We start from the raw sequence: 15,446 nt of genomic DNA on the forward strand, positions 1-15,446 counted from the left end.
TGCGGGAAGGATGGTGGACAGGGGGGGGGGGGGGGGGGTTGGGGGGGGGGGGTTGGTTGTGATGGGATGGCGGTGTCCGCTGGTTTGGTTTGTGACCGGACGTTTGGTAAGACTTTTGGTCCCCAGACGTTTGGTCGACCGGACGTTTGGTCGACCGGACGTTTGGTAGAACGGACGTTTGGTCGCCGGGTTCGCTCGCTGTCAAATTCTGACAGCGAGTTTACTGTTGATATTTTGATATTAGATATTTAGATACTAAACTCACTCTCTCTTTCATGATTATAATTTTGAGAGCTGGTTTTGTACCAAACGTCCGTTCTACCAAACGTCCGTTCGACCAAACGTCCGTTCTACCAAACGTCCGTTCTACCAAACGTCCGTTCTACCAAACGTCCGGTCGACCAAACGTCCCGGTCGTCCAAACATCCGGGGACAAAACGTCTTTCGACGAAACGTCCGAGTACCGGTTTGGTTCATACCTGTAGGCTGGCGTTTAGTGCGGAGCCGTATCCCAGACTGGAGGGAAGGTTCTTGACGAGTGATGGGCTTCTGGAGAAATACAAGGAAATCAGTGGTCAAATGACGGGTAAAAAGCAGGGAGTAATCATACACTTCCCCCTGCAGTTGGCCCCGAGGACGTTTAATTGTTTTGCCCTATTCCGAGGACTATTGACCTGACAGTTCACCCAGTCCCGGGCTCCGAGGACTGTTGATCTGGGTTTGCAATGAAGATCTGTGAAGGACTCTTAAATTGCTTTGACTTGGATTCCGGAGCAGATGGCGATAATCTAATCAACTTCCGAAAATACTCGCATATTGTTTTAAAATAGTGTTGCTCGTTTCACCAAATATGGAAATTGTTTTGCAGTTCTTATGCAGTTGTTTTTGGTTTCCGACCTTAATTGTGTTATTCGGTTAGCTTATGCAATTGTTTTGAATAAGATAACCTTAATTGATTGTGATTCTATTGCAACTAAATGGACAGAAGAGGATGTCTTTCTTTAGAATGATCCGTAACGGGACGAGTCAGGATTGATTCTCACTTGCAAGTTAACGCTGGATTATGTGCTCTGATGTCTTTCCTTTTATTAAAGTATATCTATTAATGAACCTATCACACAGCAACAGTTAAAACCATGGCCAAATTGAACTCATGAATCAATGACGTAAATAAACGATAGCCCAAAATGCGTCCAGTCAAGTTTTGATTGGAGTATCGTGATTCATTCTCATTTACAGTCCACAATGGTTCACCTGAACTTGAAGCAGCAAACAACCCCCCCAACCTCAGTTCCCACCAGGGGCCTTACTTACCCCGTGATCTTCTGCGAGCGCCGTTTTTGGTACTCCACCTCGTCCACCGTCCACACGGCGCCTTTCACGTTCTCCACGCGCACAAAGCACTTGTGCAGGCTCAGGTTGTGACGGACGGCGTTCTGCGGGTCAGACGGCGAGGAAGCGTATTCGCTCATTAGCTGCCGTGCATTTTTTGGGGGGAGAATTCCGGAACATAGGCGCTCCGTTGATTTCATTAGCAATAAAAAAAAACATGGAGAAATGACTGAAAGCGAATGCTCTTACAAGTCCGACACACAGTACATATCAATCAGAGTAAGTAGGCTAAAAGGAGGTAATCAGCATAGCGAATGGCTTATGGTACTGACAGAAGTGCTAATGCCGGTCTTGATAATGGTGATGTTATGTAATTTTAGTACTATTAAACACATTTTAGTAATATTAAATTCCTAGCTATGTGTTACTTTGTTAATAGATGGAGAATTAGAACAAATCAAACATTTTTTTCCAATCCAATATCAATGATCTTTTTGTTTGCTACTGACAGAGAACATTTATCTTGTTCACACTGTGCTAGACGTCCAATGAATTTGAAGCAGGAAGGTCGGCAGCGAAGGAACGGACGTTCATTGGATTGCACGTCAACTAGAGATGGTGTGAGGGAAGCCGTATTGACTCATATTAAAATGAAGTTTATTTACATCAGATTCAAACAATAAGCTTTAACATCCTTGGAATATTTATCATCTTTCTCCATAAGAAGAAAAAAAAACTCAAGCAAATCCCGCATGTGACCTGAAAATCCCTGGATTTGATTGATCTTAATGCCCGTGGCTTTGAATATGATAATTTTAATATTAATGAGCAAATGAGCAGTTTTATTATGCATGCTATATAGTAAGAACTAATAAGCTTCTGGATGAGAAGAGAAGAGCGTGTGTGTGTGTGTGTGTGTGTGTGTGCGGCCTGGGCAGCAAAAAAAAAAAGATATTAAACCACCTTTCATTCCTTCCTTTCTTTTCCTCCTAAACAAATTCTCTCCATTAATCAAATAAAAGGCCATCACGCTAACGCTTACAAAAAAACCCAAATGACCTTGGTTATACAACGGGAAATAGTCGTAATGACGCCGTGATGTCAGCGCTATTGTCCGTCGGCAAGCGCGCAGACGTTACTACGCGGTGCCGACCCTCCCTCGCACGCGCTCATTTGCATGTCGGATTCTAATGAATTCACGTTTGGCGGCGGGAGGCGGCGTCCTGCATGCTGATGCGGGACGGAAAGACGGCGTCAAAATGTTCAAAAATGTCTATTTGTCGTTTAGGGTCAGATTTGGGATAATTCTATTAAAACATTGGCTATTAATGAGGTCTTATTTTTCCAATTTGGAAGAAATAGCATAAAAAAATAAGGTTAAATACATTCTCTTATTTTACGTTTGAAAAACATGTTTGAAATCCCCCCAAAAAGATTTTCCTTTTAAATATGAATTAATTTCTCAAATGTTTATTCACTTTTTAAATAAAAAAAAAACATTTTCTTGATCATTGATAATATATGGTTTAATTTTCGTGACCATTTCAAATATATTTTCATATTAGCAATTAACATCAAAAAAATAGTGTCAATCAAAATATAAAAAAAAAAATCAGTTCTAAATAAAATGTCATTGTTAATTATTTCTTAATAGATACGCTTAAAATGAAGAATAAAATCAGTCATTATATATTGTTGACCTAAATATAATAAATAATAATTTCAAATCCAATTATTGAAAAAATGGATAATTCGTTACGATTTTAAGTAAAACAACCGATTAATATACACTTTAAATTAAGAATAAAAATCAGTAATTATATATTATTGACCTAAATAAAATGAATAATAATTTCAAATCTAATTATTGAAAAAAATGGATATTTATTTACGATTCCTGAAGTAAAACAACCGATTTTTTTCAGTAACTACATATTGTTGACCTAAATAAAATAAATAATAATTTCAAATCCATTTATTGAAAGAAATGGATATTTATTTACGATTCCTGAAGTAAAACAACCGATTTTTTTCCAGTAATTACATATTGTTGACCTAAATAAAATAAATAATAATTTCAAATCCAATTCTTGAAAAAAATGATGATTAGTTACGATTTTAAGTAAAACAACCGATTTTTTCAGTAATTACCCTTGTTGAACTAAATAAAATAATAATTTCAAATCCATTTATTGAAAGAAATGAATATTTATTTACGATTCCTGAAGTAAAACAACCGATTTTTTCAGTAATTACATATTAATGACCCAAATAAAATAAATAATAATTTCAAATCCATTTATTGAAAGCAATGGATATTTATTTACGATTCCTGAAGTAAAACAACCGATGTTTTTCAGTAACTACATATTGTTGACCTAAATAAAATAACTAATAACTTCAAAAATAAAAGGAAATCGCCGCCATCGTCTCGCCTGCCCGTTTGACCTCCACTCTGCCCCCCCCCCCCCCCCCTTGAGCTTGACGGCCATCTTTCTTCCCAATTAATCAATGATATGCAGAGAGAAGGACGCTCGCCACGTAGGTGGGAAGGCAAGGAGGGGGTGGAGTGGCTGTCTGGCTCAACAAAAGGTGCTGATGATGGAGTGGCTGCCGTATAATTAGTGCGTCGGCGCCCTCTCCACGCCGAGCCTTTTGCTTTTAATTGCGCCCGACGGAAAGAAAAAAAACATCCCATGCATATACAGTAACAGTGTTTAATCCCTACCTTCCAAGTGGCGGCGTTGCGTCGAAAATAGGCGAACGTGCGCGTGAACCAGCTGTAGATTTCATTAAGCGTTAACTGCATGTCGGACGAGTCCATGATGGCCTGCAAAAAAAAAAAAACGACACCACGTCAAATTTGCGTGGGTTCGAACCCGGGGGAATTAAATTCCCACTCACCTGTCTTATGAGGGTTGCATAAGTAAACGGCGGTCGCACGTCGGCGTTCTTATAAAACTCGTAGTTTGGGGCAATCTCTGGAAAAATAAATACTGTGTCACCACCTGAAATAATTGGTAAATTTTTATTCCTCCAGGTTTTGCTTTCACGGACATATTCATCAAATTAAAAGGATGGGGGGGGGGAGAAAGGGGGCGGGGGGGTTGATAAAAGGGGGAGGAGCAGATGAAAACAGCATTTTCATTGTCTAACAAAATGCATTTTTAATTAATGTCTCTCTCGAGAGATCTTAAACACTAATAAATCCATAAAATGAGATCCGTGCAGTTAGTTAGCCGCACGCTGAATAATTGATGGGAGTCGGCGCTAAACATGGTGAGTAAATATAAACATCAAAGCGGCGGGCATTGAAAATGCAAAAGTGCTAAACGTCCTAATGCAATAAATGTCGTATTTACTCGGCCGCTATTTGAACTTAATTAACGGTAGTGTAATATTTATGCGCAGGGTAGGCTTTGTGTCTATTTGCATCTAAAGCGATTAAACATGGGCTTGCTTTTTAGAAAGCTGGCACGAGCCCTCGTGCATTTCTTTTCTCCTTTAGCAGCTGAAGTTTGAAGTTATTGAAGAGAAAGTCAAAGCAAAACGGGAAGAAGTTTTCAATTGAGTTAAGGAAAATGGAGAAAAAGGGTCATTGTGCTTCCTTTTTCCTTACAAACTCGACAAAATGCAAAAATGATAGGATTGCGACAATTCAAAATGTTCATTTCTGTCCGTGTTTAAGCTCCAAAATCGAATTTCCTCTATTGGCTTTAGGTCAGGGGATTGAGCTGACCACTCCGTGACTGAAAGTAATACAGTGGTACCTCGACATACGAGTGGTCCGACATACGAGCAATTCGAGATACGAGTAAAATTTCGGGCAAATATTTGTCCAGAGATGCGAGACAAATTTTGATATACGAGCAGACAGCGGACGTGAGATGCTGCTCATAAGAACATCATGGACACTGTCTCTCTCCCCGCAACTCCCTCGTGTAATGTCTCTGGTCGCAACTCCCTCTTTGTAATGTCTCTGCGAGCACTGGGCGGAGCGTTACATTTTTTTCAGTGTTTTTTTTCCCGTTAGTCAGTGCGAATGGCGTATATACTACTTCTGTGAGGACATTTGTGTGCATCATTTTGGGAATATTTTGAAGGGAATACAAAGTCAAACAACCCTTGATAGGTTGCATCTGAAAGTCAGGGTGGAGGCGGGGCAAAAATAGCCAACCCGGGAGAAGAAAGGTATCAAAATTTAAAACAAAATTAGAATTAAGTTTAGTGTTAGGTTCGATTAAACTTATTTTTGAGTGTGTCTGCATTGTAATCCAAGTTCATTTAAATTTGTTTATGTTATGTTACGATAGCGTTGCCATGCAAAAAGCCCCCCCCCTCTCGAAATCCGTCTAATTTTAGTACTATTAAACACATTTTAGTAATATTAAACCACTAGTTATGTGTTACTTTGTTAATAGATGGCGAATTAGAACAAATCAAACATTTTTTCCAATCCAATATCCTGTTTTTGGTGTTTTTTCAGAGGGTTGGAACAAATTAATTTGTTTTTAGTTCATTTCAATGGGAAACGTTTGTTTGTGTTACGAGAAAATGGACATACGAGCTCAGTCCCGGAACGAATTAAGCTCGTATCTCGAGGTACCACTGTACTGTGAAAATGGAAGTTTTTACAATTGCATGCACGTTTTATTGCCTAGCAATCAGCTACAGCTCAATGCGGTTTATTTCACTCTCAATTTTACTCGATTTTTGATCCAATGGGTTACAAAAATGAATTGAGCTACCGAAAAGAACTTCCACCTAAATTTCAACAACATGAAATCTTGACGTTTTAATGTACGCTGAGTAGTTGGACCTACCCGACGAGAGAGGCATGGAGTATTTGTCCGAGTGGCGTCGGCGCATGGCTCCCATGCTGGGCACATTGGCGCCGCCCAGCATCGAGGGGACCTGGGGCATGGCCGCCATGGGGGTGATGGGCGCCGTGGGCGTGGTGGGCGTCTGCGGTAAGTTAGGGGGCGACGCCGACGGCAGGTTCTTGGACATGGTGACGCTGGAGACCAAGTTTAGCTGTGGGGGGAAAAGACACCATCACCAAAAATTCATTGCTCAACTATGTGTTGGTTAAGAATTAAATATGCCAAAAATGCATTTTTTGAACTGTTGAATATTATTTTAGGGATGATACGCTTTTTCTTGTGTAAATATCATGACCCATGTGAGGATAAGCCGATGGGAAATAAAATAGATATAGTTTCGTTCCGAATGCAGCAAATTGATTGTTTTTATCCGTTGACTCATTGAAATAATCGATATCTACAGCCCTAACGAAGAGTAAAGAAGTCCAAAGAGAAGAGCACTCCACTCCGATCGTCTACGTCTCGTCGGCTTTCCTTTAACGAGACTCTTGGAGAGGAGCCAGCCCATCTCGGCTAATTACAACGGCAAACTGTATCATGCGATTTCTAATTAGCGCACGCTGTGTGAGATTAGCCAACGATCAGCCTCCGTGTTATCGGGGCCCCCCATCTCGCTTTATCTCGCTTTATCTCGGTTTATCACTGCCTCGGATTTCTAAGCACAGCCGGAAAGATCCTGCTTACGTCCTCCTCAAATTCCGTCACCTAATTGTTTTTTTTTTTTAAATTCCCCGCAAAACATTTTGGGGTGAAATTTTCCTCAAATTCCGTCATGTCCCAAAAAAATTCAAAAAATTCTCCCCCTAATTTTTTTTTACATTTTCCTCAAATTCTGTCACGTCCAAAACATTAAAAAAAATTCCCCCCCATTTATTTTTTAATTTTCCTCAAATTCCGTCCCGTCCCAAAAAATTTCAAAAAATCCTCGCCCAATTTTTTGGGAATTTTCCTCAAATTCTGTCACGTCCAAAAAATTCCCCCCCAATTTATTTTATTTTTTTTACGGGGGGTGTGGAATTTTTTCCCCAAATTCTGTCACGTCCAAAAAATTTCAAAAAATTCTCCCCAAATTTTTATTTTTTTATTTTCCTCAAATTCTGTCACGTCCAAAAAATTCCAAACAATCCCCCCCCCCTTATTTTTTGCGGGGTGGAAATTTTCCCCAAATTCTGTCATGTCAAATAAAATTCAAAAATTCTCCCCAATTTTTTTTTTATTTTCCTCGAATTCTGTCACGTCAAAAAAAATTCCAAAAATTCCCTCCATTTTTTTTTTATTTCCTCAAATTCCATCAAGTCCAAAAAAATTCTAAAAATTCCCCGCCCAATTTTTTGGGGCGACTAAATTTTCCTCAAATTCCGTCACATCAAAAAAAAAATCCAAATTCCCCCCCCATTTAAAAAAAAAAAATTCCTCAAATTCCGTCACGTGAACAAAGAACGACTCGTTGAGTGGCTTCTCGGCTCCTCCTCCGTCTTCCGCCTCCAAATATCAGGCCGACGACGGCAAAGTGACCTTTTAGCAGCGTCGCCAATTTGACGGTAATGGTGTCGTTACATATTCCGACCAAATTGGCTTAATTGCGAGTCGACAAGTGGGGATGCAGTGAGAGGTATTGCCGTGCCCACTGGTGTTGATAAATAGACGGAAATGTCAAGTTGGAAATACTCTGGGCCGCTCGGATAATTAAATGTCCACTTGGCTTTAATGAGCACGAAGGATAGAAGTTAAGGAGAGGTTAAAGGAGGATATTGGTGGACCTTTATTGGTTCAAACTCACGCTTAGCCCAAAAAAGTCCAGGAAATAAGTGGAAAAACTTCCAGAAAAATACATTATTATTATTACAGTGGTACCTCGACATACGAGCAATTCGAGATACGAGTAAAATTTCGGGCAAATATTTATCTTGAGATACGAAACAAACTTTTTCAGTGTTTTTTTTCCCATTAGTCATTGCGAATGGCGAGGCGATCGCTAATACGAGAGTTATATAAACTACTCTTCGTTGGCAAGTGGTCGTGCGTTATCCTATTGTGAGGACATTTGTGTGCACCATTTGGGGAATATTTTGAAGGGAATACAAACTCAAACAACCCTCGATATTGACTGAAAGTCAGTGTGGAGGCGGGGCAAATAGGGCCAACCTGGGAGAAGAAAGGTATCAAACTTTAATACAAAATTAGAATTAAGTTTAGTGTAAGGTTAGATTAAACTTATTTTTGAGTGTGTCTGCATCGTAATCCGAGTTCATTTAAATTTATTTATGTTATGTTACGAGTGCGTTGCCGTGCAAAAAGTCTCCCCCCCTCTCTGTCCGTCTCTCTCTCCCCCCTTCGAAATCCGTATAATTTTAGTTCTATTAAACACAGTAACATTAAACCCTAGTTGTGTGTTACCTTTTTAATAGATGGCAAATTAGAAAAAATCAAACATTTTTTCCAATCCAATATCCTGTTTTTGGTGTTTTTTCAGAGGGTTGTAACAAATTCATTTGTTTTTAGTTCATTTCAATGCGAAACGTTTGTTTGAGTTACGAGAAAATCGACATACGAGCTCAGTCCCGGAACGAATTAAGCTCGTATCTCGAGGTACCACTGTACTTCACGTCATTCATTCATATTCCAGCGCGGATTAGCTGCACCCAATTCACAGTTGTGTGACATGGAGCCGTTCTGTTGTCCTTTTTGAGGACTAAACCAGCCAAATGGTGTTTACCTCAGCATTCAACGTCAATCTCGAGCTATCATTTGCCGGCGTTTCTGTCTACAACGACAGCTCCTGAGTGGCTCAATCAACGGTCTGACGGCTCGATACGCCGATTGCGTCTATCGGTGTGAGAAATAGACTCCCAAACTTGTGGGTGATTCAAATCCCATTACGACTTCATCTAACCCCCGTGGCGTGTTTACGCCGCAATACGCACTCACTGGTTTGGGAGATGACTTGGGCTCGGAGGGCCGCATGTGCAAGTGGGTCATCATGGCCTGAAGACGCTCACGCTCTTTCGAAAGCTGTTGGGCACAGAGAGCAAGATGGGATTAAGTTGAAAAGTAAAGAAACAAATAGCGTCTCGCCGTTTCGTCAATAGCCGAATTTAGTAGGTCAGCCCAGCCTTGAAGGTGGCGAGTAATGAGGTAGGCCCATTAAAAGGAGAGACAGGTGCAGCTTTGCAGCCGGCGAGACGTGAATGGGCTTTCGAAAGGTCTCTTTGGGGACCGATGGGGGTCAAAAAATACAGGTCCAATACAGATCCAGTCCAAGAGAGAATAGAGACAACAAGTACATTATTTTCCTGGACTGTAAGTGGCCCTTTTTTTTCATATTCTGTTTTTCGTAGTCTTATTCTGTGATATTGTACTTCAAAAAAGATGGACGCTCCAAACGATATATTTTCGCACCGTAATAAAAGCGTCAAAACTTTTTCACGATAGCGTACTGTTTTTCAGCGTGTGCGGTCGATTGGTCGCCGGTCTTTTGGTCGCCGGTCTTTTGGTCGCCGGTCTTTTAGTCGCCGGTCTTTTAGTCGCCGGTCTTTTGGTCGCGGTCTTTTGGTCGCCCGGACTGCGACAACGGGCGACCAAAAGAGCGGCGACAAAACAAGGTAAAACAACACGGTCTACGCATCAATAATTTACTTTCTCGGGCCACACAAAATGATGCGGCGGGCCAGATTTGGCCCCCAGGCTACCACTTTGACACATGTGCGTTAGTCAGTGCGAATGGCGTATATACTACTTCTCGTTGGCAAGTGGTCGTGCGTTATCCTATTGTGAGGACATTTGTGTGCATCATTTTGGGAATATTTTGAAAGGAATACAAACTCAAACAACCCTCGATATTGACTGAAAGTCAATTTGGAGGCGGGGCAAAAAGAGCCAACCCGGCTGGGAGAAGAAAGGTATCAAAATGTCAAAAAATATTAGAATTAAGTTTAGTGTTAGGTTAGATTAAATTTATTTTTGAGTGTCTGCATCATAATCCAACATCATTTTAATTTGTTTATGTTATGTTACGAGCGCGTTACCGTGCAAAAAGCCCCCCCCCCTCCCTCTCTGTTTGTCTCTCTCTCTCCCCCCTTTGAAATCCGTATAATTTTAGTATTATTAAACACATTTTAGTAATATTAAACCACTAGTTATTTGATACTTTGTTAATATATGGCGTATTAGAACAAATAAAACATTTTTTCCAATCCAATATCCTGTTTTTGGTGTTTTTTCAGAGGGTTGGAACGAATGAATTAGTTTTTAGTTCATTTCAATGGGAAACGTTCGTTTGAGTTACAAGAAAATCGACATACGAGCTCAGTCCCGGAGCGAATCAAGCTCGTATCTTGAGGTACCACTGTATTTGGCAACCGTCGGGAAACCGTTTTTACGATATCAGACCTATATTTCTGAACCCTGGCGTTTCATTTGCCAGTTTTCCAGCCAAATTCAGAATTAGCCAAAGTAGCAGAAACACAGCTTCGCACTTGCTCGATCGGGTTTCGATCAGGGGAAAGACCCGAGGCCCCCATCTTAAGGGAAACACTGGCGGCAACGACGGTAAGGCACGTATTTAAATATCCCCGTTTAGACGAGCAGATGTCAGCGTCGCCGAGCAATAATGTCGCTCAATCAGCGCTCTCATTATCTAGCCAGCATGACTTCTTAATAAGGTCACGCTCCACCTACTGAAAATAGTTCCCTCCTTTTGAGCGTTCTTCAGGTGCAAAGTGCAGTTAATTAACACGGCAGACTGGGAGAGACGCACCTCGCTATTAATTGGAAAGAAAAAAGCAAAGCTGGGGAAAAAATAAAGCTGGCGCATAATTCAATTAAAAGCGCCATAATGGCTTTGGCGGCGAGGCCCGAGGAGCCCATTGTTTGCCAGCTTTGTTGATTTCAGCCGGTCCTGGTTTTGTGGGAGACCTCGTCGTTGCCCCGTTTGACGAATTGTGAGCGGTGACAGCCTAATTAGTTCATAAAAAAGTGAGGCGAAGTTTCGACTTACTTGAATTTCCAGCTGTTGTACGACTTGCATCTGGACTCGACACTGGGCCGTGCTCCGATCGTCCAGGGCGTGCTCGTTGTTTAGGTGCCTGCGGGTCAACACGATTATGCAATTAGCCGCGAGACGGCTGTCAATCATATCAAATCACATTTCGGTTCCATTGATTGAAAGAAATGGAGAATTAGTTACGATTCCTGAAGTCAAACAACCAATTTTTGCCTTTCTCTTCTTCAAATAATCTTATTAACTGGAATTTATTTAATAATAGATCGACAAAATAGTAACTTTATAGTCAATACTTTTTGTTATGAAAAGTAATAAAAGTAATTTCTTCGCCAAAATATACTCTCAAAATGGTCCTAAATAATAAATACTGTATTTTCACGACTATAAGGCGCACCGCATTATAAGGCGCACCCTCAATGAATGACACATTTTTTTAAAAATTCCATATATAAAGCACACTGGATTATAAGGCGCCATGTCTATTTTGGAGAACATTTAAGACTTTTAAGTGCGCCTTATAGTCGTGAAAATACGGTAAATACATATATCATTGTTTTGGTTTCAGAACAATTCATAAATTACAGAATAAAAGTAACCCCCAATAAGTATATTAGCAATTAACCTAAAAAATAGTCAATAAAAATATTGAAAAAAACTCTAAATAAAATGTCATTGTTAATTATTTCTTAATAGATACGCTTAAAATGAAGAATAAAATCAGTCATTATATATTGTTAACCTAAATAAAATAAATAATAATTTCAAATCCATTTATTGAAAGAAATGGATAATTTGTTACGATTCCTGAAGTCAAACAACTGATTTTTGCCTTTCTTTTGTTAAAATAATCTTATTAACTAAAATTAATTTAATAATAGATCGACAAAATAGTAACTTTATAGTCAATACTTTTTGTTAAGAAAAGTAATAAAAGGAATCAAAGTCATTTCTCTCAAAATGGTCCTAAATAATAAATAAATACATATATCATTGTTTTTGTTTCAGTTCGAGTTCATAAATGACAGAATAAAAGTAAAAATGTGGTTGAGGTGTCAAACTCATCTTGTTATCAATATATTTCTTTTTTCATGATGTCAAAAAATGCATGTGGGTTAAAATCAAATTTTGTAGAAAAATGAAAGAAATATGAAGAAAAGTCGTTTTCTTATTGATAAACCAAAATAGAAATACCCATGTTTACACATTTGACCAAACAAGAGAATATATACATAGTTGATACCAATAAATAATCTATAATAAAGCCATAAAAATGAACGAAAAACTTGACGGCATTTCCCTTCCCCCATTTAACTAATGTTGACAAATTTGTTAATGCACTAGATCACAAGTGTCAAAGTGGCGGCCCGGGGGCCAAATCTGGCCCGCCGCATCATTTTGTGTGGCCCGGGAAAGTAAATCATGAGTGCCGACTTTCTGTTTTAGGATCAAATTAAAATGAAGAGTAGAGATGTATATTAAATTTCCTGATTTCCTCCCTTTTAAATCAATAATTGTAATTTTGTAATCCATTATTCTGTGTTTTTAGTTCAAAAATCATTTTGTTAAATCTAAAAATATATTTAAAAAAAGCTCAAATAAACATTGTTTTAGATCAATAAAAAACTGAATATTCAGGGATTTTAATCCAGTTCTTTTAATCCATTTATATAAAAAAAATCCTAAATATTATATCTAAAATGGTCCGGCCCGCATGAAATCAAGTTGACGTTAATGTGGCCCGCGAACCAACCCGAGTTTGACACTCCCGTAATCAATAAAATCCTGTCCTGCCGCCATTGTTCCACACTGAAACGAAATCATTAAAAGCAACATGCCGGTATGTGACGCCGCGTTGAACACGACAATGGCCCGCGACTGGTTCAGAATACCAGCATCATCCTGAAAAAAGGAGCCAACTCAGCGCGTCGTCTTTGTCTCCCGGTCCCCGCAAAACAATACCCGCACTCTAACGGCAACATTTTTGACGCACAAAAGCGTTAAAGGGAGGAAGGACCGGCGCCTTTCTGCCGCCGGGCGCTTAATTGCTGTGCATGCGGAAGAAGGGGGCATTTCATTAATCATTTAATCACGTGCCTCGCAGGATGAGGGAACTAATGTTGCAAATACCCTTTTCATTTCACTGCCCATATTGCTATCTTATGCACTTGATGTATGGCGCGTGTCATGAATTACAGCTGCTTCAAAAGCACTGTCCCCGAAGATACTTTGTTACAAAAAAAGAATGGGGTGGCGCAGAAGGGGGAGAGGCTTTGAGTTTTTATATTTATAAATATATATCTATATCTATCTCTATATATCTATATCTATCTCTATATATCTATATCTATCTCTATATATCTATATCTATCTCTATATATCTATATCTATCTCTATATATCTATATCTATCTCTATATATCTATCTCTATATATCTGTATCTATCTCTATATATCTATATCTATATATCTATATATATCTCTATATATCTATCTCTATATATCTATATCTATCTCTATATATCTATATCTATCTCTATATATCTATCTCTATATATCTATCTCTATATATCTATCTCTATATATCTATATCTCTAAATATCTATATCTATCTCTATATATCTATATCTATATATCTATATCTATCTCTATATATCTATCTCTATATATCTATATCTATCTCTATATATCTATATCTATCTCTATATATCTATCTATCTCTATATATCTATCTCTCTCTCTCTCTATGTATATATACATATATACATACATATATACATATATATATACACACACACACACATATATATATATATATATATATATATATTTATATATTTTATTATTTGGCTGGCATGCACGTTTGGCCATGATTCCAAACACACACACCGTCTGGTGGCTGGTTAGTGAGGCGATTACAAGGAAGATTACTACATTTATGAAATATTCAAATGGCAGCATGTCCTACTGTGCATTAATAATTCCACAAGATGGAGAGAATAATGACAGGGAGGGACAGGAGGGGGCCGCAGAGGGGAAGACAGTCATTAAAGATTACAGTGGGCCTAAAATAATGATCAAATTAGGTTTTTTTTTTTAAATGTAAAAAAATAGTGATATGTATAATAGGATTGGATATTTCAAATCGGATTAATATTGGGAAAATAATTGACATATACACACACAATATAGGGGATTCAAAATTCTAGATCCAAAAATGTGTCCATTGTTTTGTTTCCTTAAGGCATTTTTTTCTGCTTTCATTGTTGTTGTTTTTATTATTGGATTGGATTGGTTGTGTTATTTATATGGTTGTATTCCTGTATTTATTTATTTCTGATGTCTCTTATTTATTTCATCTTACAAAGTGTATGTCTTGCTTTCATTTTTGTTATTGCCATTGATTTATTCCATTTCTTGACTTATTTCATTTTGATTTATTCCATTTCTTGACTTATTTCATTTTGATTTATTCCATTTCTTGACTTATTTCATTTTCTTCAATTGCATATTTCATTTTGTACCACCCTTCTTCCCAATGCTAGAACGTGATCGTTTCGGAGGTCAGCGTTTATTCAACAGGCATTACCTCAAGAGGGCGCCTTATCTCACTTTGCGTTTTAACATGCGAGAAGCACCAACATTCTGTAGAACACCTGTGTCAAAGTGGCGGCCCGGGGGCCAAATCTGGCCTGCCGCATCATTTTGTGTGGCCCGGGAAAGTAAATCATGAGTGCCGACTTTCTGTTTTAGGATCAAATTAAAATGAAGAGTATAGATGTATATTCAATTTCCCGATTTTCCCCCTTTTAAATCATCATTTTAGATATAATATTTAGAATTTTTTTAATATAAATGGATTAAAAGAACTGGATTAAAAGCCCTGAATATTCAGTTTCTTATAGATCTAAAACAATGTTTATTTTAGCTTTTTTATTTATTTATTTTTTTAAACATATTTTTAGATTTTACAAAATGATTTTTGAACTAAAAACACCGAAAAAAATTATTACAAAATGACAATTATTTATTTAAAAGTGGGAAAATCAGGAAATGTAATATACATCTATACGCTTCATTTTAATTTGATCCTAAAACAGCAAGTCGGCACTCCTGATTTACTTTCCTGGGCCACACAAAATGATGCGGCGGGCCAGATTTGGCCCACGGGCCACCACTTTGACACATGTGCTGAGACCTCATTTTTTTAACCGCATCCCCGCCCACAGCTGT

General features: G+C 38.5%; 1 protein-coding gene across 8 annotated transcripts in view; it reads right to left on the bottom strand.

Annotated features, from left to right (window-relative positions):
- foxp2 (forkhead box P2) overlaps positions 1-15,446 on the bottom strand; it is a 135,289-nt gene that overhangs the window by 8,415 nt on the left and 111,428 nt on the right. For 7 of the 8 annotated variants that reach the window (XM_077593821.1, XM_077593814.1, XM_077593816.1 and 4 more), the window contains 7 exons: positions 11,212-11,299; positions 9,144-9,227; positions 6,156-6,366; positions 4,237-4,340; positions 4,061-4,162; positions 1,315-1,436; positions 480-549 (listed from right to left, as the gene is read on the bottom strand). In XM_077593821.1, the coding sequence (XP_077449947.1) occupies positions 480-549; positions 1,315-1,436; positions 4,061-4,162; positions 4,237-4,340; positions 6,156-6,366; positions 9,144-9,227; positions 11,212-11,299 (781 nt within the window). The remainder of the gene's footprint in view (positions 1-479; positions 550-1,314; positions 1,437-4,060; positions 4,163-4,236; positions 4,341-6,155; positions 6,367-9,143; positions 9,228-11,211; positions 11,300-15,446) is intronic. The other variant, XM_077593820.1, reaches the window with a different exon arrangement.

This window comes from Stigmatopora argus, chromosome 23 (assembly GCF_051989625.1).
Source record: "Stigmatopora argus isolate UIUO_Sarg chromosome 23, RoL_Sarg_1.0, whole genome shotgun sequence".
NCBI lineage: Eukaryota > Metazoa > Chordata > Actinopteri > Syngnathiformes > Syngnathidae > Stigmatopora > Stigmatopora argus.